We start from the raw sequence: 23663 nt of genomic DNA, 5'->3' as shown, positions 1-23663 counted from the left end.
TTTTTAGTGATTTTTAAAAGTCACACAACTGTTTCTGTCAAAAACTATTTTGTTGCTAATTCTACTATTTCATAATTTCACCTTTTCACTTTCGATCACTATTCAATTCAATTGCACACATATATTCATCATTCAATTACACTTAATTGTTACATGATCTCATGTATTTTCACTTAGTCAATTTCCCGTTGAACACTTGGAACATACACGGATACGTAGAGAATTAGCACATAAGTGCCACACTGATATGTAGCTGAAGCTACCACTAACATGTAGCCGAAGCTAGCACTGATCAATAACACTGGAAATGTCCACGGGCCTGCTCACACAAGCTATCAGGTGTCTGCAACACATGCTAGATCACCCAGCACCCGGGACTCATTGTAACACTTATCTCTAGTGACATGTCACTTGTATCCACTTCTATTCCTAAGTTCAACCGGGAATTTACACTTAACACTTTATTTTAAACACTTTATCACTTGAATAATTCATGAACAATTTTCCTTCCACATTCAATATTAATTCACATATCAAATATAATTCACAATTTATAAAAAATATATTGCTATTATTTACACATAACTTACTTTGGTGCAACAATATAAAAATTTAGCAATTTAGTCTTTAATCTTTTCTTTTCTCCGATCAAGGTAGATTCCACTTCTTTCTTGATCTATAATAACACATTTGACTTATTTAATACTCACATTTATCAAAACAGTCCTTGACTCAAACTTTTGAAAAATTACTATTTTGCCCCTAAACTTTTGCATATTTATACTTTTGCCCTTAAACTTTTGCATATTTACACTTTTTCCCCAAAGCTCGTAAATTAAACTTCATCCCTTATTCTTATTTATTATGACATGCTAAACATTTTTCCCTTCTATGGCAACATCGAATTTCCACTCTAACACTTACTTATGAGCATTAGGTATTTTTATTAATTATGTCGTTTTACTCGTTTTCACTTCAAATCGCTTAGCAAAATTTGTTTAACATAATTTAAAGCTTTATATTCTACCATATGGCATCAAAATAAACATATTTCACCTATGAGTATTTTTTCAAATATAAACCCTAAGTTAAATTATTGCTAGAATAAGCTAAATCAAGTTACTAAGACTCCAAAAACTTAAAGAACGTTAAAAACGGGGCTTGGAATCATTTACTATGGAGCTTGGAAGCTTGAAAACCCTAACTATGGCTCTCCCCCCTAAGGAAGTGAGTTAGACAAAAAGAGAAGCAACTTGGACAAAAAGAGAAGTAACTTGGACAAAAAGAAACGAAGTGACTTAGACAAATCTTTTTTGTCGATAACCTCCGACCAATCAATCGAATATTGATTAATACGTAATCGATCGAACACTACTTGAAAACGACTCTTCTGCTCAGAAACGAAATGTTCCAAATGCTCCTGGAAATTATTGCTCCCATTGGACCATTTGTATCTATATACATTAGGATCCCGATTCATGGATCTCTCGGTCCGAGAAATCAAAATAAGAGGATTGAACCATTTCTTCTTAATCTTTTTCAAATTCGGCCAAGGCTTGAAGATGGACAAATTTTTGGCTATTTTGACCTTTTTAATTCTTTTAATTACTAAATGACCAAAATGCCCCCAACTTAAAAATATCCTATTTCACTTATCTCATATCCATTTTTTGTCCAATAAGTTAACCAATGGTCTAATTTCCATTTAAGGACCTCTAATTTAAAATTTCATAACAATTGGACACTTTTAACATGAAGAACTCAACTTTTGCACTTTTTACAATTTAGTCATTTTTACTAAATTGAGTGCCCAAACGTCGAAATTTTTGAATGAAATTTTCACAAAATCATTCCATGAAATCGTAGACCATAAAAATATAATAAAAATAATTTTTTTTCTCGTCGGATTTGTGGTCCCGAAATCACTGTTCCGACTAGGCCCAAAATCGGGCTGTTATAAAAATAATCTTAATAGTGTTAGCAGTTAGACTTGAATTTTGAAATCTGAACAATAAAAGAACTAAATTTCTAGAAAAGAATGTACAAGGACTTCTAAATTTACTAAGAGTATAGGGATTTATGACATTTTTTTTTCTAGAAAAAAATCATCAATAGTTGTTAAGCTGGAAAAGGAGATACTTCATCCATGTTTTGCGAGACTGTAGCAAGGCTTGTGTTATGTGGAAACAATTTATCCCTGAAAGGTGTTCTATGCAGTTTTTTTCCATCCCGCTATTAGACTGGATCATTTTAAATTTAAGGAATGAGCTTGATCTAGGTTATATAGAGGTAGAGTGGCAGTCTTTGTTTGATATAATTTATTGGAATATGTGGAAACAAAAGAATCTGTGGATCTTCCAAAGGGTGGATGTTGATTTAAAATATATTCTTATTTCTTCGTGGAGTTGGGTTCGCTCTATCAAGCGTAGTCTTATTTCATCTGTTGGGTCTTCTAGGAGTCTTAGCCGTTGCAGTTAATGGAAACCTCCACCGTCGGGGTTCATTAAATTAAACACGGATGGAGTGAGATCCCCGAGTTTGGGATTTGCATCAACTGCAGTAGTGGTGAGAGATGTTAAGGCTAGATGGCTTGGAGGTGTGGGTAGAAATATCAGAAGATGTAGTGTCGTGATAAATCAAACAGGGATTCCGCGATAAGAATAAGGAACTTTGTAAAAAGAAGTGACAAGCGATTTTCCAGAAGAACATCTTGACTGGTGTAAAGCAAAAGATTCCATATGATTCTATCAGGATCAAGGAAATCCCAACAGAAATCATTGAGCAAGTTCGTATAGATGGAAATTCAATTTATATAGCAACTGCTTTATATTTGTAATTCAGCTCTATTTTATTAAAAAAAGAAGAAGAGATATTTGCGAAACTACTAGCACTAGGCAAATTTCTCAACAAAGAAGATAAGCATAAGCAAGCAGCTAGCAGTGCAGCACGCGCCAACACTTTCTTTGGTGAATCGGTAATTATCGCCGCCATTTTCGAACTCTAGCTCGAGTTCACTCAGCTCGACTCGCGGCCCTCCCAACTGTTGCCTTCCTTCAATACTCTGTATCTTTTTGTTTTTTTCGGCTTTTTCTTCTGTATCAGTTTGATCCGTTCTGATTTTGTGAGCAGTAAATAGCTATCTTAAACCTTCCAAGTTTAAGCATTTCAGTTAAATTTCAAGCTTCTTTTCTCCTTAAAGAAGAATAACAAGAGTTTTTAAGTGTGAAAATTAGGGTTTAGGGTTTTTGCGGTTACAGTAGGTTTGTCGCGATGCGTTAACTACATTGTTAAACGCTACATTATTTAGTTGTAATTTAGACTGTTTTTTAGTAATAAACATAGTGGCGAATGCATATCATATTCGTAGCATTGGTCTGTTTTAGAGGATATGCATCGCTTGTAGCTTGAAAGGGTGTATGTGAGTGAATCTGGAGTTTACACATCTTTAAATTTTAGGGCTCTTCTATAGGGAATTTTATTCACAAAATTTGTTGAAAGAATTGTTCTTGAAGAAGCTTGTATGTTTGATATGTGAGAATGGAGTAGAATTTTATGTTCCACATGCATCAAAAAGTGAACTTTTTTTTTGTTATGTATTAATCTATTAGACTATTTTATGAACTAACATTGTGGTGTAACTTGACTATTTTATCAAAGCTTAAATCAGCTCAAGTAGCTGGATTATATTTTTTCTCAGTCGGTCTTTTAAAGGCATGGACCCTTCATTACCCCAAAACCCGGAGGAATATTCCGCTTCTTCGACGACCATAAAATTCGGGCGCCCCCTCCCATTACTCCGTGGTCCAATCCCGGCCGGAACTTCGGACGACCCATCGTCCGGTCCATACATCCTTGCCTTCAAAGACCTTCCTTCTTGGGCTGCCGCTTACAAATCCTGCGAATCAAAAATCATATTTCAATGCGAGAAAGGCGCACGAATTGGGTGCGCCATCACTGCTTCCAACAAGTGCAAACCCGCTTGGTGGCAGTCCCTGATTGGTTGGAAATCAATGGACTTGACGGAAAGAGAGCGGTGCGAAGATATCGAAATGGAAGCTTGTTTGGTTGCCGCTAAGGAAAAATGCGTCGGCTTCGCCAAGGTAAAGTGTACGACGCCGTTTTTGGATGCGAGAATCGCAGTGGGGGAGAAGGAGATAATGAATAAACGGGTTGAGAGGATGGTACACGCAGCATCGTTGCAGGAGGAAAGCAAATGGGCCTATTTATCGGGTCGGATAATTTGGGAGGGTCCAAACCAAGGGTGACTAATTCCAGAGCTAGTCAGTATTTGGTCCCTGGTTCTCAACTTCAAATGTGAACCGTCACATGGGTCCGGAGTTTCAGTCGGGTTTTTTTTTTAAGCAGTGGCAATTCTAAAGTGGACAATTGCGTGTTGTAATAAGCAAAACACCAGGCTAAGGTATGTTAAATTTTGTTTGTTGACAATTTGTAGAGGTTTTTTAACTTGAACATTGGCTTTGAATTTCTGGGTAGAATTTAGAAACATCTTATTTTAGAAATGCATACACAATGTGTTGACTTTTTTGTCATACAATAAAAGAGACCCTTTAAAGAATTTTGGATACAACATTCAACAGAAATAAGAAATAGCATAGGAATAAAATCCCAGTTTTCAAAAAGGTGAAATGTACTCGAAAGATGGGCTCTTTCAGTAGAATATAAGCAATGGCCAATCTTTGACTGTGCCCATATAGGCATATAGCATCTAAACTTTCTCATTTTCTTCCATATTATGACCCGAGTAGTGCACAATTCGGCAGTAGGTTCTAACTGCATGCTTTTCACAAATACATAATACTTTTCTAAGCACTTGAGCTTTGCAGGCATATTAGTGACCATTGTTATGGATGTCCTTTGCGCTCTAGTTTTTCTTTTCTGACCAAATGCTCCGTACGTCGAAAAAATTATACTGCATTTAACATGAATTTTTATTTTATAAAACTAAAGTCTCATGAATTTTGTAAAAAATTTAGAACATTTTGGGCTAGAAATAATTATACTGTATTTTGCAATAGCATATGCCATGAGAAATTAGCTCTAGAAATTTAGGTTTTTAATACTGTTAAATTTTAGTGAAGAACATGCAGATTGGATCAAATTAGACCCTCTACTATTAAATGGATCAATATAATCTATGAATCATTAAACAAATAAAGCCAAATTATAATAGAGTTATTAAAAAATGATATGATGTTTTTAATTTGTAGTTCAAAATTCAATAAAATATCTCATTTACAAAAGCATAAAATTTTTCAAAATAATAATTTTGGGAAATAAATGAATTTTTTTTTACAAAAACTAAGCCGATTCATTTAATAGTAGAGAGATTAATTTAATCTAGTTTCCATAATTGAGAAACCAATCAAATAGTTAGGCAGTTAAACTTTCACTGAAATGTTATGCATGTTGAATAGTTATAAAAAAATTTCATATAATTTAGTGGTATTATTATAAACCTAATTAGTTAACTTCAAAAAAAAAGCTAATAGAACACTCATTAGCAAAATTGATTTTGGGTGCGATGCACTTTTTCTTTTTCAGCTATACAACTTGATTACAAACAGTTAGCAAAATCCATCTCTATGTACATGCCAAACCCAGTAGTGGCTATGTTTTTCAAAAGCCATATATCCTCCACTTTTAAAAAAAACATACGAGAAAAGCGTATAGCCTGTCATTCCCACGTTCAAAATGGAGAGAGTTGAAGCCACCATGCAAATGCATTGTAATAAAAAAAGCCTCAATGCTTGTAAATATGGGAAGGTTTCAAGAGATTTTACCTTTATAATCTCTATAAAATCTATCCAAGCTGCTTTTGTTGTCTTTGCTTTTTGGCTTTCATGCTATCATGAAGAGAGAATCTGTATTTCTGTTACAAGAAATCGGAATAAGGTGTTTTTAACACAAACATAAAATCAGGAACTGATATAGATGAAAATCATCTGTAAAAGTATCATGGAGGTCTTTATACTAAGAGTTGAATTACATTTTGTTCCTTCTACTCAATAAGTGGACAAATTAGTCCCTATACATTAGATAGAAAAGCAAATTGTTCCTTTTATTAAAATTTTCATCTATTTCTATTATTAAAAACTAGTCCATATACGTCAATATGAGGTACACGTGGTTGTCAAGTTAATTTGTTAGCCATGCCAGTTATTATAAATGGCTAGAGTTTTTAATAGAAATGATAAATTTGCTCTTTAATTTAATGTACAAAGACTAATTTGCCCCTTAGTAGAGGGGGCAAAATGTAATCTGAAGCCTCCTTAGTACTTTACCAAAATCATTCAATAGTTTGTTTGTTCTTTGTTTTTTAAAATTAGCACACCTGATTTGCCAGATCTTTCAGGGCGGTAACGTCCACGACAGCAAATGGCCACCAGAATCACCACTCAGCAACTGCTTCAAATCAGTAGTTAAGAAAAGGGAAGTAACAGGGTGCTTATGAAACGTCAATACCTTGTGGAGGAGCAATCTGTATTCTGGTGACTTGTCCAAAGGCAACCCTCCTGTGGTTCCAACGCTAGTCGAATTACTTATCGTCTCTATGTCAGTACAGTGAACCATATGCCAGACCTTAACAGCCCCATCGTGGTGACCTGTTACATACCAGTTTGTGTCCAGCCAATCAGAGAAGGTTGAACTTGTCACAGAGATTATATAATCAGATGGCACCTGGGATGTGCTAATTACTGCTAGACAGCATCCATTGATGCTCCAAACAGCAAATAGAGTTCCAGCAGCAGTCATAATTTCACCAGTTAAATCATTCACATAGACTGCAGAAACTGATGTTGGGAATTCGGGAAGTTGCCTAACGAATCGTAAGGAGCTGAGGTCCCATATGATAACAGTGCAGTCATCTGATCCGCTCACGATCAACATATAAGGCTGATTGACATGAAGACATGTGATTTTGGATCTGTGAGCACAAAGCACTTTCTCTAACATCAAACGACTGGAGGCACGCGGATGCTCCTCGCTGATTTTCCAAACATAAACTAGACCATCTTCAGCGCCAGTAACCAAAATGTGACCATCATGGCTAAAACCAGCACACTGAGTTTGGTTTCCTAAATGAAGATTCTCATGTGTTGAAAGGAGTCGGTCTTGGTCAAAACTCAAAAATCTCAAGCTGAGATCAGGGAAACCCCATGCGACATATTTGGCATACATTCGAGGTTTAAGCTTAGTGTTTGCCTTCCCAATAAGAACTTTCTCTTGGAAAGTGACGATCTGAGTAATGGAATAAGAGCTTTTCCGTATTTCGTGTGGAACAAGAAGAGTTGAATTCTTCAGTGGATGAGGAGGAAGCTTTCTATCAGACCGCCTTTTCACGTGTGGTTTCAGGAATAGTTGCTTAGGTGTCTGTCCAAAATGATTGATCTGAGCTAGAATGGAAGCTTTCATTGAAGGATCTGTAACTGCATCTATGTCCACACTCCCTTCATATGTGTAGTGGTAGAAAACATTAGCAGCTTTTTCAGCAGCCTGTCAATTGTAACAACAATATCCGGAAAACTTAAGAATTTTCAACATCTTTCTCAAGTAATGTGTGTTTGAGTGTTGAAAATGTGCTTCAAGAGAATGCCAGTACCTACCTTCCCCCTTTGTTTATATCCAAAAATGAGGTCTATCCAATGGTGAAGATTTTCCGAAACAAAATCGGATTCTAAGGCCTCTCTATGCATCCGAATGAACTCCCTAGCACTTCCTTTAGCCCAAGGAGGAAGGTGAACGTCATCAACCTAGGGAAATATGAAACAAGAGAAAATGAGAAGTTTGTAAGTCTTAACGAACCACAAAATTTGGCAAATTACAAAGAAGAATTTATAGATCATGCTATACAACTTAAAAAAAAATTAACCAAGACAGACCTTTTCCCCTGACTGTTTCTCACCCAAGTCAAGACTGAAGCGATTTTCCAAAAACTCAGGCATGTAGAAGAATTCTGGGATCAGTTCTTTCACATCTGATGTGTTACCCTTCCCAGCAGCACTCAACCAGGTGTCTCTTATGCTACTGAAAAGACGATCAGCATGATCGAACTGGCCACCCTGTAGCTTCTGGTTTTCCGCACTGAATGGTGGCAAGCGAAGGAGATAAAAGAGAACAATGCCAGCACTAGAATAGTGAGAACCATAATGAAATTTTGGGACCTCTGGGTCATCCCAGCTCTCATATCTGAAAAATAAAAGAGAATGGCAATGGTAAAGCATAGCATAGATACACAACCTAATACATGCATTTTAAAGACCATTTTAAAGAAAGTAGCACAAATGCATCAATATGATCTTTCATATAATAGTATGATCTTGAATAAATATTGGGATTAACCTGGTCTTAAATTCCTCTTCCCCTTCTGGTGTCTGACAGCCCATTGGTTTTTCAAGTTTGCGGAAGGTTTTGGGATCTGACAAGTCCAGATTTTCACTCTCATAATTAGCAAGAACCCATGGGAAGACTGGGTATTGAGTAAGATCGCTATATCCACGTCCTGCCAAGGTATTGAGATGCATGAGGTACTGGAAATTGCTGATTTCTCCACTTTGCCATCTCTTTGAGAAAGATTTAGCTGTTATTTTAAAGAGACGACCACCCTCATTGATTTCCTGTTTTGTTGATCCTGAAATTGTTGTGTCCAACCTGATGCAAGGAAAAGAACTACAAAGTAAACAATCTTTTTCAAGATTCAGAAGATAAAGGAAGAAAGACAAGCACTTAAAGTAATGAAGCATAAGCACAGCAAGGCACAGTTGTCATTGGCAAAGATAGATGCTTGGGATAAACAGAAAGGCTAGTGGATACAGCCTTTTCTGTACCTTTATATCGCCCTTCATTTTCAAGAAGTAGCTAATACCACACCATAAAGCTACCTTAAAAACAGAACTAAAAGTAGATGAGTGCTAGATTACATACATGCTGTTCCTTGGCAGATTCACGGCAACCAGATTTTTGTATACTTCATCTCTTTCTCTTTTGTGAAACACCAGGAGATCATTATATCCGTCCATGCTAAACAACTCAACAGCAACAGGACGTAGCTGGTAATCACGCTTTAAAATCTCATGAATGCTATCAAGCTTCCACATACGCCAAGGGTGAGGTAAATTACCACTGGCAACCACTTTCTCCTTTCCCCATGCACCACCATTGTAGGCCCAGGCTCTTCCCCCTATCAATGCCTTTGGTGTTGTGCCCCAGGATAAAGTTGCTTTTGATAGGCAATCCATACTGCCAGTAACATCCTTCTTAACACCCAATGCCTGATCAATAACAGAGAGCTCATCTTCACATTCCTTCTCACATATGCAGCTAGTATCATCAATGTAAAAGTTCTCTATTACATATAAACAAAGTTCCCCTATCAGAAATATACCATCATGTTTGTCCAGACCAACTACTCGCTCACAGTTATATCTGAATCGAATCTTTTCCTGTTGTTCTAAATAAGGTCTGATTAAATATTCACTATCATTTTGCAGCGCCTTATCTAATTTATCCTCAGTAACTTTGATTTCATCAATCCTAACAGAAGGTGACAGCCCAGGAAATTCAGCTTCAGATCTTCCTGGTATGCTTTCCGACATAGGAACAGAAACTGCACTAGATTTTGTGCCATACTCAAGAGCTGAGTGAAGACTAGCTTCAGTTACACTGCTAGCTTTGTCATCATTCCAGCCATTTTTAACAGAAGTTACATCCTTCACGTCATCTGATCCTTTATACAATGATTCATCATATAGTTCAATTTCATTCAAAAGATTGAAAATAGCTTTGGAACCAGAATCAGAAACATCTGGACCATCCTCATTTTTTACCTTGGAAAGCTCCGTCTCACTTAATTCCAAATGCCCATCAAGAACATTTTGGATACTGTTAATTCTTAATTTACAGCACTCAAGCTTTTTGCGCATCCTGTATGGACCCTCAATGGGGCAAAGTTGCCATTCAGGATCTTTAGAAGCAGAGGGTTTACGGATTGGGAATATTCCTCGTTCATGTAGAAGTTGTTGGAGATGGGTTTGCCATTCACTTTCAGCATGGAGAACCCACCCATACTTATCCTGACGGACAACTCTCAACTCAGTAGACATTGTATCACGAAGCCCCTCCACTGCATATCTCCTTTCAGTTGCTTGCTCCCAGTGTTTTTGTTCAAACTTTGAAGTATCTCGTGATCTTCTTCCCATTTCCCTCTTACGACGGCCCTCCATGCCTTTGATTCTTACTCCAGGAAATTTTGCTGAGCCAGAAACATACTGCTCCCACATTATGGCTGCACATTGCTCCAGTACTTTATTTATCATCTCTTCAGATGTCCGAAGCCAGTCAAAGAAAGAAGATAAGTTTCTAGTCAACAATTTGTCAAAACCACCATGCAGTACATCTAGGCGCTGTCCTTTGTTAGGTTTGGAGACAAGCAGGTCTTCCAGAGAAGATTTTCGATGAACCAGTAAATACTTAACAACATCAATTGCCAGGTTCTGTACATTTCGCCTTTGGTCACGAATAAGATAAATTAAATTTACACAAAGACAGCAATTTAGATCAATATCAAGATTGGTTGGACAGAATATTATTTGTCGGTGAGCAACTAATAACTGCAAAACCTTGCTGATATCAATTCCTGGATCATCTTGTGAAGAGTTTGTGAGTGATCTTTGCGTAGGTTCTGTTAGTAGACCGAAGGAGGAAACGAGATCTTCTTCCCCTATGCTAATCAGGAATGATGGTAGGAAGCAGTACAGTATCATCCTATTTGTATTCTTAAGAACTGAATGTACGTAAGCCTCAAGTTGTCTGCTACCTCTTGTAATAGACAAAAGACCCTTTCCAGTAGGAGCTGCATCTTCAATTCGACCATCTTTGTTTGCTAATTGCAACATTGATAACAAGAATTCTAGAGTTTTCAGTACACCAGCAGGTTGAGGGAAAGCGCCCATGTAAACACGATCAACAATCATCCAGCATAATGCATCTAAGTTTGAGGACCATTTGGTCTTATCTAACTTTTTCTCTTCTTCTTCATCGTCATGCAAGAGACGCCTTTCAATGAAGTTCATTAGTCTGCTTAGAAATAAACCTTGAAAAACCATCATAGATTCAACTTCAACATATAGTGGAACCATTTCCAAGATGCTCTCCACAAATTGTGCTGCTTTTATTTGCTCTGTTAAAAGGTTAGCCAGTACTTCAGCTATAAAATCCAACATAGCAGCTGCCCCAGCTGAACAAGGGCCACCACCATAGCCAGAATCATCCATTTCCAGAAGAAGCTTTGGAATAACTGGAAAGGCAGTATTTGTACTTGTTGATCCTGGAGAACCAGACTTCAAGTCAGAGGATTGATCAACACTTGTAGACGTAGAAGGCTCCATGGGATTTTTGGATTCATTATGGTTTGAAGTTGAACTTAACCACGAAGTCAGAGCAATAATGGGAGATGGAGAAGGAGAAGGAGAGAGGGGGCTTTTGGGATTTAATTTCTCAGAGAAAATACAAGAATCTGGACTAGCAAGAGCTACAGAACTCTGTGAATCTGGTGGTTGAATAACCAGATTGCCGGTATTATGGCAGGTGAACTCATTTGTGCTTGAGGCAGTAACCTGATTGACACTATCACCATCTTTGCTCTGAGTAACTTGGACATCTTCCTGCAATGATTTCTTCGATTCCTCTTGGGATGTATTAGGTTTCGTCTCTTCTTTATCTTCAGCACTGAAATTTGAAGAGACAAGCATATCTTTAGAAGTTGAAGCTTGAGGGAAGCTTCCAGCACTAATAGAAGTTTTGTCAGACTGTTCCTGCTCCACAGGGAATCTAGAGGGCGCATTTTGTGAACTAGCATCATCACAATCTTTCAAATTCTTCTCTTCTGTCTCTTTTGAACGCTCTCTTGCCATCTTCACTGTGTGACCAGACCTGCAAGCCAAAATACAAACAGAACAATATTACTTTTAAGTCATATTAGAGAACATATAGCATTATAATGAGATATACAATTAATGCGAATAAAATTGTAGAAAATTAGAAGCATATAATGAGAATGTATCTCAAGACAAACCTAACACAAGAAAAATAGAGGTCAACACAACATTCTAGAAATTCTGTCCGTCTGCAAACAGCTGAAAAGGCAGGACACATCTTTGCCAAATCAACCATGAATCTCAGAACTGCAGTTGTAGCAGCAGGAGCAGATGCATCCCCACCCATTAGGCGTGCAGCATATGTCTTGTGCATGAGAGCTTCACCCTGAAGCTCCGCAGTCATGTCTGCATTTTCCTCCAGTTCTGCCGCAAGCTGGAAAAAATTTCCTGTTTGGCAAGCAATTATTGACTGCATGCTCAGCCTATCAAAGGTGGATTTTGCCATAGCAATTATAGATTCCAATAGTTCTATAAATTTCAACTCCACATGACCCCCATCACTTGGCATGAGTGCATGGAAGTCCAGCATACGAACTTCTGGCAATCTTGGATAAACTGGCTTCCCAAATATGAGGCAGAATAAGATATAATATATATCAGGAGAATCATAAAAACTAGGAAGCACACGCATAAGGCCTTGATAACCTCCACTAGTGCGGAATTTAAGAGCAAAAGTGGGAGAAGAAGCCAGACGTACACCGAGGAGAGTCATGATCCATCTCATACTAGTAGGATGAACAGCATCATCAAGAAGATAAGTCAATAATTTAGAAGAAACAATTCTATGCCACTGTTCAAGCATTTCTTCTGATTTGATGGTAATTTGAAGATCCACAAGCATCTCCAGAAGCAAATTCCTAACTATAACATGCTTCCCCATGGGCTCACGCATTATTTGATGATGTGGTTTCATCTCAGGTGGATCAAATGACATAATAACAAACCTAATCACGTTTTCAAGTTCAGACGACAGGAACCCATCTTCCAATATAACCCCAAGGACTGCAACTAATTTTTCCAAAACAGGAACTTCAACATCACCGCGCTGCAAAGTCACCAATAAGTGTTGAACAAGGTTGATTTGACGAAGAACTGTAAGGTTGTGATTCCTATACCAATGAACAGACACAAGTTGCTCTAGAAAATTTAACAGTGCAATTTGAATGGGAACTGGGGAAGTTACCCACAGTGTCCAGTCCAGCAAAACATGTTCTACCATATTTGCATTTGACAAGACAATGCAATTTGAAGTTTCAGCTGGCAGATCAGCATTTTCTAGCTCTGAAGTATGACTGAACGAATCCTTCAGGGAAGAAAAATCATCCATGTCAAATTGATTTCCACCTGAAGATGTTTTATCACGGAACTTTGAGAGATTAAGATCCTCAAAGCTAGTTTCATGAATTGTGTCAGTAGGTAATGCAAAAGTTTGAATACATTCCAATTTACTTGGTTCGGAAAATGAAGCTTCACATGCAGCTATCTGTAAAAATATATCAAGACACTGCATATCAAATAATGACATCCTTTGACGCAGAAATAGAGCTAGCAAATGGTATCCTTTGTATGTTTGCATGTCTTTTATGTTTTGAGGGTTGTGATGAAGTGCACAAGAAAGAAGGGACAAGGCCATATGGAGCATATCCCTAGTCTCAGCTGCCTCAACAAGGGCCAAAATGACAGACATCCCACCAACAGAGCGGATAGTATCACCGATAACAATTTGCCTACAGATATAGATATCCCCATGAAGTCGTCCAAACCGTGGTATACCTGCATAGACAGCAAAAAAAGAGTAATTAAGATAACTAATTTTCACTATGATTACATGTAAAGTGAGAAATTGGCACTCACCTCCAATGGGAGAAGCAGCAGCTGACAGGGGATCAACCAGATTGAGCATGTAAGATGACCCAGATGCTCGAACAGCCTCCGTACAAGTTCCATCAAATGCAAATATGAGCTTTTTACCTGAGATCTGGAATGAAAGGTTTCCTAATCTATCCAAATCCCAAACAATTCCACTTCCATCTGCCTTAGGGTCTCCCTGCTTACTTGCACTGTCAAGCTTCTGTGTTCCAGGAGGTACAGACAAGTCAGCGTCTAAGGAGTCTAAGATAGCCATGCTACCACCCCCACAAGCCTGGTAGGGGACAAAACGAAGAAGATCTGCGTCTTGGAAAAGCCCTCTATACCCCCTACCAAGGATGTACATGAAACATATACAACCTGGCGTGAGCACTTCCTCAAAAAGATAGCAAGAGCGGAGTCTCCATGTCAAGTCTCTAACCCTTGCAGACGTAACTGGAGTCCCAATATTTACCTGCAAAGGTTTTCCCATGGGAGAGGGTGAATATCCCAATTTTCCCGTTTGCATTAGCTTCCCATCAAGATAAACATAAGCAACACTAGCTTGGAATAATCCAGCAAGAGCATTTGGTTTGCTATGAACAATAGCAAGATGATGCCACTGGCCTTCCTCCAGTTCTAATCCGGAAAATGATAAGGAGCAAGAGTTGCTAGTCGCAAGGGTAAGAACACCATCCTCTTGAAGATAAAGTTCAGCATAGAAAGTGCTGTCATCATCAACTGCATCAACAGAAAATATCCAGAGAACATGCTGATCATGATGCTGCCCATTTAAGCCAGTTTTCTTCTTGGGAAGACCTGATTTGGCAGGCTCAGTTTCTTTTACTTGTGTTTTAAAGAAGTTTTTAAACTGAAACCAACAGACAAACGAATAACCAGCAGCAGGCGGCCAAGATCTTTCTCCCAGAGACACCTGAAAAGAACCTTGCCCAACCTTGCTCATCTCCATTTCAACAAATGGAGCCAAAGAAACATTTTCCAAAACCATATCTTCCATGAGAATTAACCTATCCATCGTATCAACAACTGTATGACCGGATTTCATCAGCCTCGTTTGTAGAATATATCTTAAAAGTGTTCGGAGTTCTGATGCAGACAATCTATTACCAGAAATTCAAGCCTCATTTGAGAAATAACAGAAGACAGAAAAATCAAATAATTTGAGTAAATATAATGATTCCTAGACATGAACACAAAGCCTACCTATATGCCCCTAGAACCTCAACTATCTTCAAAGCACAAGAAAGTAAGAGTGAGGAGCCTGAAAGGAAGGGGTGAATTGTCTCCAGTAAAAGTTCCACAGAACCTAAATACATTGGAAAAGCAAATAGTAAGAAGCTAATGTCTAGTAATCAAGACTATAAAGGCAATAGAAGATTCTATCTCACCTACAGAGGTGAGATTTTCCAGATTGAAGGGGCCAGAACGAGCAAGCTTCTCAATAAGATTCAGCACTTCTAACTGCACCTTAGGAGTAAAAAGCAACAATGAACGGATCAGAGCTCTAATGGCACCAGCATTGTGTACTCGTTCCTTATCAGGGTTAACCAAAAAACTAGTGAACTTATTTTCAGCCATATCTGCTGATGTGGCACTCTCCGGTGTTACAAAAGGTGGAAGGAGAATTTCAAGAGCAAGTTCCAACAAAAGCTGAATCACTTGCTTCTCATAATCCACACACAGCAACTGAGACTCAGAGAGAAGATCATTAAAGGTTTGTGATGATATGATAGCATGCAACTTTGTTCTATTAATGGCATTACCACACACTGCAGCTGTCATAAGGCGCAATAAATATTTGAACACTTTGATGTGATCTAACAAAGAAGATTCTTCTGAGCGTCCTTCATGACCCTGAAAACTGTGGAGGGTGGTCAGCAGAAGAGAAAACCCACTGGCTTCACCAAAGACTCTCTGAGCTTTACTATTTACTCCTAGAATGCGCCACAACGCTCCCATTGTATCACATTTCGCATCACTTTGAAGCTTGTATTGATGTCCTGAAAAACTTGTAACCATTCCACTCTTTAGAACTTCAATAATGGCTCCTAATTCTTCAGGATGACCCTGGAAAGGAAAGAGTATCCAATTGGTGTTAACAGCTGTACAGGCAGTTCACTCATGCACAAAAGCATGCAAGGGAACAAGGACATTTAGCATTACACCATTGGAAGTGAAGATCGCGAATTCTCATAATGGTAGGGGAGAAAAAGGCAAACAGGGGAGAAACAACATTCTTGCGTGTAAAATCTATCAAAATTTAGATTTATCAAACAGAAAAACATGCATCTTAACAAACCTGCACATTATCTTCAGTGATCAAACATGACAATGTCCGGAGGACCCCAGCACGATGAACATTGGACACCAGGAAGGGGAGAACAGTGGTCAGACCATTGGCAGATCGGAATGAAGCTTGGCTAGCTTCAGCATCCTTCACTAAGGAAACCATACAGTCCCATGCAATTGCGATTGTATCCTCAGCTTCAAAAATAGGAAACTTCCCTGAACCAGATTCCACAAACTTGGGCGAAGTAACAATAAGAACCTCACTGTCGAAGTGCTTCTTCAAGCTGCTAGAGCTGGATTTTTCCTCCAACTGATAGGCATTACCATCATGTTGGTTTTGTCCTAAAAGAAACTTATGTTGCTTCAAACCATCCAACAAGACTTCCAGCACACCTACTTCTCTAAGGACTTTCTTGTATAGTTGGTCAAAGGAGAGAAGCTTTACAAAAAAAGAAAGGATGGTGAGCTTTAACTCTGATGTAATTGGTTGCTGTAATAAGCAACATAGAGACAGCAGTTCCTGTTCAGGAACACAATTCACTACAGTCACAGCATATTCAAGAATTTTCAAGATTCTCTCTTGCAATGATGAAGGAAATCCAGCCATGTTTAAGATCAAGAGAGGAACAGTCCTCACTTGCTGACACAACTTATAGTTTTCAAGATGACTTGAAAATATTTTAAACATTCTGTTTAATACTTCTGCCTGCAGATCCCTGCTCTCTGCCTTGAGAAAAATATCTTGCAACATCTGGACAGCTTCAAGGTCTTTAACTTTAGTATTTCCCTGTTCCCAAATTTCATCACCAAGACTGTCTGTAGATAAAGTTTGGGTTCTGCCATGGCCACCGGCCTTGGTGTGAGAGTATTTGGATTTTTTTTCATCAGGAGGACCTGTTTGAGCTAGGTTAACAAGAATATCAAGTAGCCTACTCAAAGTGGGTGAGACATTTTCAGAAGAAGAGTCCTCCTTTCCTACGGAATCCTTTTCTGCTGTGTCCTCAAAAACTTGAGCACTATTTGAACCACTATCTTTGTCAGCCTGGTGCTTCAAATAAATAGATTCAATGCCTTGATTCTGTAGGATGGAGGAAAGAACTAGAGCAAACTGAACAAGGAAGTGATAACCATGGGCATTATGTATATCTTCCCTAAGACTGAGATCACCAGCCTCTACAAATCAAAGTTGCATGATATCAACAATAACTCATGACAAAGTAAAATCTCAAATAAGAATCATTAAACAGAGGAGCCAAGACCAAAGAACTTTATGATACATAAACAAAATCTGTAATCATACTCTTCTTAAAGAATTCAACTAGGGAAAATCACGAACCAATTACCTGGTCTATATGACAACTCCACACATTCAAGTAACAAGTCCACAATGCCAACAGTGTAGGCAGGGTCCCCACAATCTGGATTAAAATCTTTGACAGCAATTAGAAGAACCCTTATCTGCACAAAAGGATGTGTAGTGTATATAGGACATATTTAATAATGACAAGGAAACAAGTAATTAGAACAAATACATAGCTGAGAAAAATATAGATATGAAGATTGCTGAAAGAAACAGAACAAGACAAAACAAAGTTAACAGTTAAACTTGGTTGCATTGTGAGAATAAGAGATGTCATCACAAATCAAAGGTAAAAATAAGGCTTCCAAAGACATGCCTTCACTAGTGTCTAAAATCCTAAGACTACGTTATTAAGGTTGCCCTAACCCTGGTGAGATGAATGTGAACTGTTTCTGTCTATAGTCATAAAAAAGGAATCCACATAATGCAGAAAGCGAAAGAGAGAGAGAGAGAAGACATATAACAGACTGCATTAAGGCTTGTCAAAAACACATATCTCAAACTCTCACAAGTCACCCACTGCATCTTAGCAAAAGCTTTACTATTCCACTTAGTTAAAATCCAGAGCACAGGTACAGGATGAACTATTCTCAAAACCATCATATAAGACATTACAATAAAAAAATCCTTCATAATAATATTTAATAGAAGTTACACAACAAGATGCAGCAATTAAACAAAAAGTAGCCAATAAGAGAACGACATGTAATGTAAGCAATCAACAATATATTGAAATTATGTACTGAAGATTCAGAAAGTAAGTAGAATAAGAGGAAGAAATAGCACTCTAACTGTATGATCTCATGAAAAAAGATAAATTCAAACAGGTATTGAAGGTTTAAATCCTTCCGGCTTCCTTAAGTTTTTGTCTTTAGATGGACTAACATCAAAGATAATGTGACTAGACACAAATCAACATTGTTCTTTGCTTACCAAGATCTTTCTGTCTGATAAATCAATGTCTTAGAAACAGTTATTCCAACTAACAAAAAAACTTAAAACTCTAAAACAGTGAAGAAGCCTGTTAAATGAGTTGACCATTGCCACTGCACTTTAGTTGATGCCCAGACAAAGGGACTTAAGGAAGCATCCTGCAGTAACTCCCAAAAAAAGTTGCCTCAACGATTCCACTCTTAGTCAATACAGAGATTCTATCCTCACTTAAATCATGGAATTCACTGCTTTCCAATTTTTTGCCTAAATTGCTCTGGTAAATATCCAAGTTGGTGAATAGTTCATATCTTGCTGCCTGTATAATTCTTCACTGTTTCACCCATAATCAACTGTAAACAAGCCTTAAATGTACAGACAAGAACGTCATCCAATGACTAAAGATTCTCTAAAGCAGAGGAGACTACAGTTAAAGAAGAAGAAAGAAAAGACACAGCATGCAGCAAGAAACCTATGTTCTTCAGATATGCTTTTAAAATTTTCCACAAAGGCATACCAGTTGATGTTTGTGTATGTATTGGGCCGTGCCTCCATTATCATTGACCAAAAGCAGTCCAAGGATCTGATGGGACAAGCAAATTATAACAGTTAAAATTTGGCAAATGAAGCTCGTACGGACCTCTTTATGGTTATGAACATTTATATTAAAACACAACAGCTTACCTGCATAGCATGTCTATGAAGTTGTATGACGTGCACTGAAACAAAACGTTCCTTATACCTTGAGAAAGCAGTTAAAGATCCATTGGCAACAGTCTGAAACAGCAACATCAGAGAATCGTCCTCAATTAAACTCTGTGCTGCTGAAGGATGACCAGCTAATGCTTTCATAATATGCACAATGCTTCCTTCTACCTGAATGAATAGCAATAAGTTTACAGTCAACCCAAAAGACATTATCCAAGTCACCTCTGTTCAAAATATTCAACTTGTGAACAGATAGTGCTGTAGATATTCATAAAATAACCACCTCAAGTCGGCAGGCTTGTCCATCAGCAACTGAATCCTTTTCAGCTGGCAATGATTCCTCAGAATCAGTAATTTTTGGCTTCTGATTAGCCTCATCAAGACTCAAAAGTGCATTCAGAATTTGAACGAGACAGCAAAATATCCCAGAATCAAGGAGAGCTTGTTTATCAAAAGGCTGCAAACAACAGAAATGATAACAACAATTAACAGTTTAAATATAAAAAAGAACAGAATTTGGGATATCAATTGTGGTGCAAAATTATAACAAACACTCATCCAAATCAATCACATTACTTCAAAAGATCAAAGTGTATAGGTTAGTTATTTTACAACAGAATTCAATAATCATTAGAGGTTGGACTATCTATCTTCAGGTGGAAATGACATGAGCTTCTCACAAGCAATAAATTTAATGACAAGGTTCCAACTACAGTATCATATTATGTTATTAAAGATGAATGAAATATACCCCAGACACAAGGACTTCAACGGCGGTCAACAAATTTGATCCGGTACTGATGCCATCCTGCAGATCAGCATACAAGAGCTAATTCCAAAAGAGAAACCCGGAAAACAATATGGATAATATACATTGAGATATAAAGCACTTAGATCCCAGAGCCAAACCTTGGTGACTTCAGAGAAAAACTGTATTACTTTTGATACATCCAAAGATCTTATTTTGCTGCTAAGTTTTAACTTTTCAACATTCGTTACAAACGCTCTTCCCACAACGAAGGAGAAGATATGTGTTTCTACTAACCTGTAATGAATTAAACCTCTAAATGTCGGTCAACATGCTCACAGTTGGAGAAAGTCAGAAAGCTGCAATACCATTTGAATTAAGAATACAGACAATCAATTCATACTACTAGAGATGTGCAGTACTACAGAAATAATCAAACTATTCACTAAGTAGAAATGCAAAATTGATTAATATTATTCAAATGATACAAAGAAAATCATTAATTGATGATTTCTCTATGGGATCTGAAGCTGAAGAAAATGAAAACTTCACTTACAAAGAACTAACTTTAATTACAAAAATCTTGATGAGAAGTAAGTTTTTGGAAGGAGAAAACTGTATCAACTAAAAGGCCACCGTCTATATAGTTTGGATAATCAAATGTTCTACTATATTTCCTAGAATGGATCTTAGCTAATAATAAAAGCCAGCATAAATCAAGTAAGATAATAGAAAAACAAAACTATTCTAACTGCAACGAGATCAAGTCACAACAAGAACGAATAAAAAAGTATGACCAAATATCAGAAGATGCGGTGCAACATAAATAACAGGAGCATGAATTTAGATGCCCAAACTTTGTCAAGTTCGGCTATCTCCACATCAAAATAGTTTATGATGGAACATGTAAGGTTATAATGGTACTGAAGTAGAGTTTCTTAACAACTCAAACAAGTTGATGAACACTGGAGAGAACAAAGCAACCGTGGCAACAGTGCTTAACAACGTGAATGTGAAAGGGAAAGTTTTGCTTGATGATCAGAAAACAGCAAAAATTGTAGACAACTACTTTATACAAAAAAAAACCATGTGATATAAGAGAATAGACGGGACAATGAGCATTCATACTGGGTGACTAATTGAGCTACATTAGCGTGCAGCTTGACTAATCTACAAAAGGCATCTACAGTCAAACTCAAGGCCATTTCTTTCTCCTGCAAAGACAATACAAACATAAGGGAATTTGTAATGGTACATAAAAGACTGCTAGGAATTAGAATATCAAGGAGAATGAACCTTTTCAGAATTGGATGAGCAGAACTCTTCCCAAAATCTATTAAAGTCCAATTCCAATTCATGTTTGCCTCTGCTGTAACAAGGGGGAAAAAAGGTAATGTCAATTTGGAAGGAATGTTGCATCCATAGAGCAAAAGAAGTGGAATCCGAAAAAGAAGACACATTATCACAGTTTTTTAATTTAAAAATGTAATTAAATAAATAGACACGAGAAAACATAAGAAACAAATGTATCCACTTAAATCACAATCAGATAGAGGGGAATTTACAAGTATAATTATATGATTAGATGTTGCACAACTAGAAAAACAAAAGAAAAAGTAGCCCAACAATTGAAAGTTAAACCAAATCTTGAACACCAAATATTTTACATAATCTCGTACACTACAAATTGGTATAATGGACTAACAAAAAGGCATATTACCAGTAAACTATTAAACTCCCAATTTTAAAGAGAACAGGATGCAGTAGCACAAAAAAGGATCTTGCTCCGTTATAAATAGATTCTAAAGCAAAACAATTTTTTAGAGAGAGAGAAAGGACAAATTGCAGGACCTTTTTTGTGACTAAAGAGCATCCCAACATCTTTGATCCCTGTGATAGATGATATTAACATTCTGTTTTATTACTGCTTAAACTTAAATTTTCAGTAAATAAAACATCCATGCATTGACAAACCAAACAGCCACACTACTCCAAAATGTAAATGCAAGCTCACACCTAAGACTAATTTCAAAATCACCTATCATTTAAATCCCACACCAGAAGTGTCAACTATTCTCAAAATGCCAGGGAATGGAGTTTACGAATGGACTTCAGGAGTAAGTGAACCTTTAGCAAAGACACAACAAAACTTCAGATTCCCGAGAATGGAAAAAAAGACGAGAAAGAAAATCCCCCAACTAGTAAATAGAGAGGTGGCATTTATCCTATTCAGGCACTCATCCTATATTCTATAATTGCCAACTAAATTCCTATAGCTCCTCCCATTACATTAATAAGAACTTCGCCACAAGCTTGGTCCAATTCTCAGTTAAAATACACCTAGCTATTCATTTTTCTAATAGAACACATCGTATGTAGCTCCAAGACTTCAATAAGATCATTTCTAGCTCATCTTTTTCCTATTTTTCCTTTCTGCTTCATCATATGTTTTTGGTCTCTTTTGATCTTTTAGGAGAAGCAGCTAATCAGAGCTACCAGATCTTGCATGAGTTAGCTCGATCACCAACTTTATTAATGGAGTAATAGTTGCCCTAGCGGATACAGTACTAGCCTACAATCAGCAATACTTAGATACCACAAGACTACACATTAGCACCTTAAAATTAGGTTCCTCCATGCATAACAATACATCTAACAGTACCAAAAAAACTCTTCCAACAAAATTTATATCTTTAAATCTTCTTCCTTGTAGAACAAGCAACAAAATACTAGAAAATCTCATCGGAGCCTAGGCTTACTTTATCAGAAACTAAATAAATTAATAAAGCAGCCGCCATAACTGAAATCATACTTCTAATTGCCCGAAATAAATCGGAGATAAACGTTAAAGGCAGTCAACGGCAAGTAAAGCAAACAGAATTTCTTTTTTAAAATGAAAATAAGTAAAGCAAACCACTATGATTCTACCAGTTCGCCTCATAAGTTAATCATCATTAGCTGATGAAAATGAAAACAGATAAAAAAAACAATATAAATTATTCAAAAAGATGAAAATAATAAATCAAACCTGGAAGAAGAGGAGTAAGCGAAGTCGTAATGAGTTGAGAAAGCATTGGCGTCACGATTAGAAGGAGGAGGAGAAGAAGACGAAGAAGAAGAAGAAGCAACTGTGGTAGCAATGGAAGCAGCAGTAGAAGATTGAGGAGGTAAACCGACCTTTTCCTTGATGTCCTTAAGCAATGATGCCCATTTCATCGTTTTCCTTTCCGATCCTTGAATCATTTACGATCGCGCCTCCCTCCTCTCATCCTACGCCGCCGTAAACACCAGATCATTACGTTCCAGAAATCGCGTCTACAATCATTCCACCTCCAATTATTCCCCCCAATCCAACTCCACACCAAAAAAGTTTTAAAAAGATTTTTAAAAAATCAAATCCAAAGCAAATCAAATCAAAATTTGGAGAATGAAATAATTACAAAAAAAAATCAAATGAATTTCAATTAACGCATCGATTCAAATAGCATAACGAAATTCGCGATTAATCTATACTTTTCTCTTTTCTTCTGTTTTCCTTTGGTCGTCTTAATTTTCAAATTTGCAGTCGTTTGTTTTTTCGAAGGAAATGTGAACTTGGTATTTTTTAACCCTAAAACAGAGGAGATTTCGGTTAGGAAAAAGAAAATGATGATCATCATCATCTCTCAAAAACGACTCTCTTTTTCTTTTCTCTCCCTCTCTCTTTTTCTCTGGTGTTTTTTTGGACGGCCACTTCGCGCCTTTTTTCTCGCCATATATATCTTTCTTCTCTGCAGCCTTTCTTTTTTTAATTTCCCCAATTAAT

General features: G+C 37.2%; 2 protein-coding genes across 9 annotated transcripts; one reads left to right on the top strand and one right to left on the bottom strand.

Moving 5' to 3' along the window:
* The first annotated feature begins 2153 nt into the window (after positions 1 to 2153).
* Positions 2154 to 7572, top strand: LOC107940221 (uncharacterized). Of its 3 annotated transcripts, XM_016873660.2 has the most exons (3): positions 2154 to 3063; positions 3658 to 4420; positions 6374 to 7572. In XM_016873660.2, exon 2 carries the CDS (start codon positions 3714 to 3716, stop codon positions 4263 to 4265), a length of 552 nt encoding a protein of 183 aa, XP_016729149.1. In that variant the 5' UTR covers positions 2154 to 3063; positions 3658 to 3713; the 3' UTR covers positions 4266 to 4420; positions 6374 to 7572. The 3 variants fall into 3 exon arrangements, with proteins under 3 accessions (XP_016729149.1, XP_040954616.1, XP_040954617.1); XM_041098682.1 differs by having other exon boundaries at positions 2154 to 4420; XM_041098683.1 differs by having other exon boundaries at positions 2154 to 4420; positions 6365 to 7572.
* Positions 4484 to 23574, bottom strand: LOC107940230 (protein SPIRRIG). Of its 6 annotated transcripts, XR_001695394.2 has the most exons (22): positions 22887 to 23574; positions 21155 to 21227; positions 20987 to 21072; positions 20020 to 20155; positions 19862 to 19918; positions 19394 to 19567; positions 19087 to 19278; positions 18920 to 18985; positions 17456 to 17570; positions 16123 to 17285; positions 15212 to 15890; positions 15027 to 15129; positions 13809 to 14923; positions 12092 to 13727; positions 8944 to 11949; positions 8362 to 8670; positions 7902 to 8208; positions 7626 to 7772; positions 6484 to 7515; positions 6353 to 6423; positions 5802 to 5890; positions 4484 to 4930 (listed from the first exon to the last, which is right to left on the bottom strand). XR_001695394.2 is itself a non-coding variant. In XM_016873671.2 (20 exons), exons 1-19 carry the CDS (start codon positions 23099 to 23101, stop codon positions 6370 to 6372), a joined length of 10725 nt encoding a protein of 3574 aa, XP_016729160.1. In that variant the 5' UTR covers positions 23102 to 23574; the 3' UTR covers positions 5519 to 5890; positions 6353 to 6369. The 6 variants fall into 6 exon arrangements, 2 of the variants coding, with proteins under 2 accessions (XP_016729160.1, XP_040954615.1); XR_001695391.2 differs by having other exon boundaries at positions 6353 to 7515; XR_001695393.2 differs by having other exon boundaries at positions 6353 to 7515; positions 21155 to 21224.
* Between the last annotated feature and the right edge of the window lie 89 nt (positions 23575 to 23663).

Source organism: Gossypium hirsutum, chromosome D08 (genome assembly GCF_007990345.1).
Source record: "Gossypium hirsutum isolate 1008001.06 chromosome D08, Gossypium_hirsutum_v2.1, whole genome shotgun sequence".
NCBI classification, from domain to species: Eukaryota; Viridiplantae; Streptophyta; class Magnoliopsida; order Malvales; family Malvaceae; genus Gossypium; species Gossypium hirsutum.
Note: the sequence above shows the minus strand (reverse complement) of the source record. Positions and strands in the feature narration are given on the sequence as shown.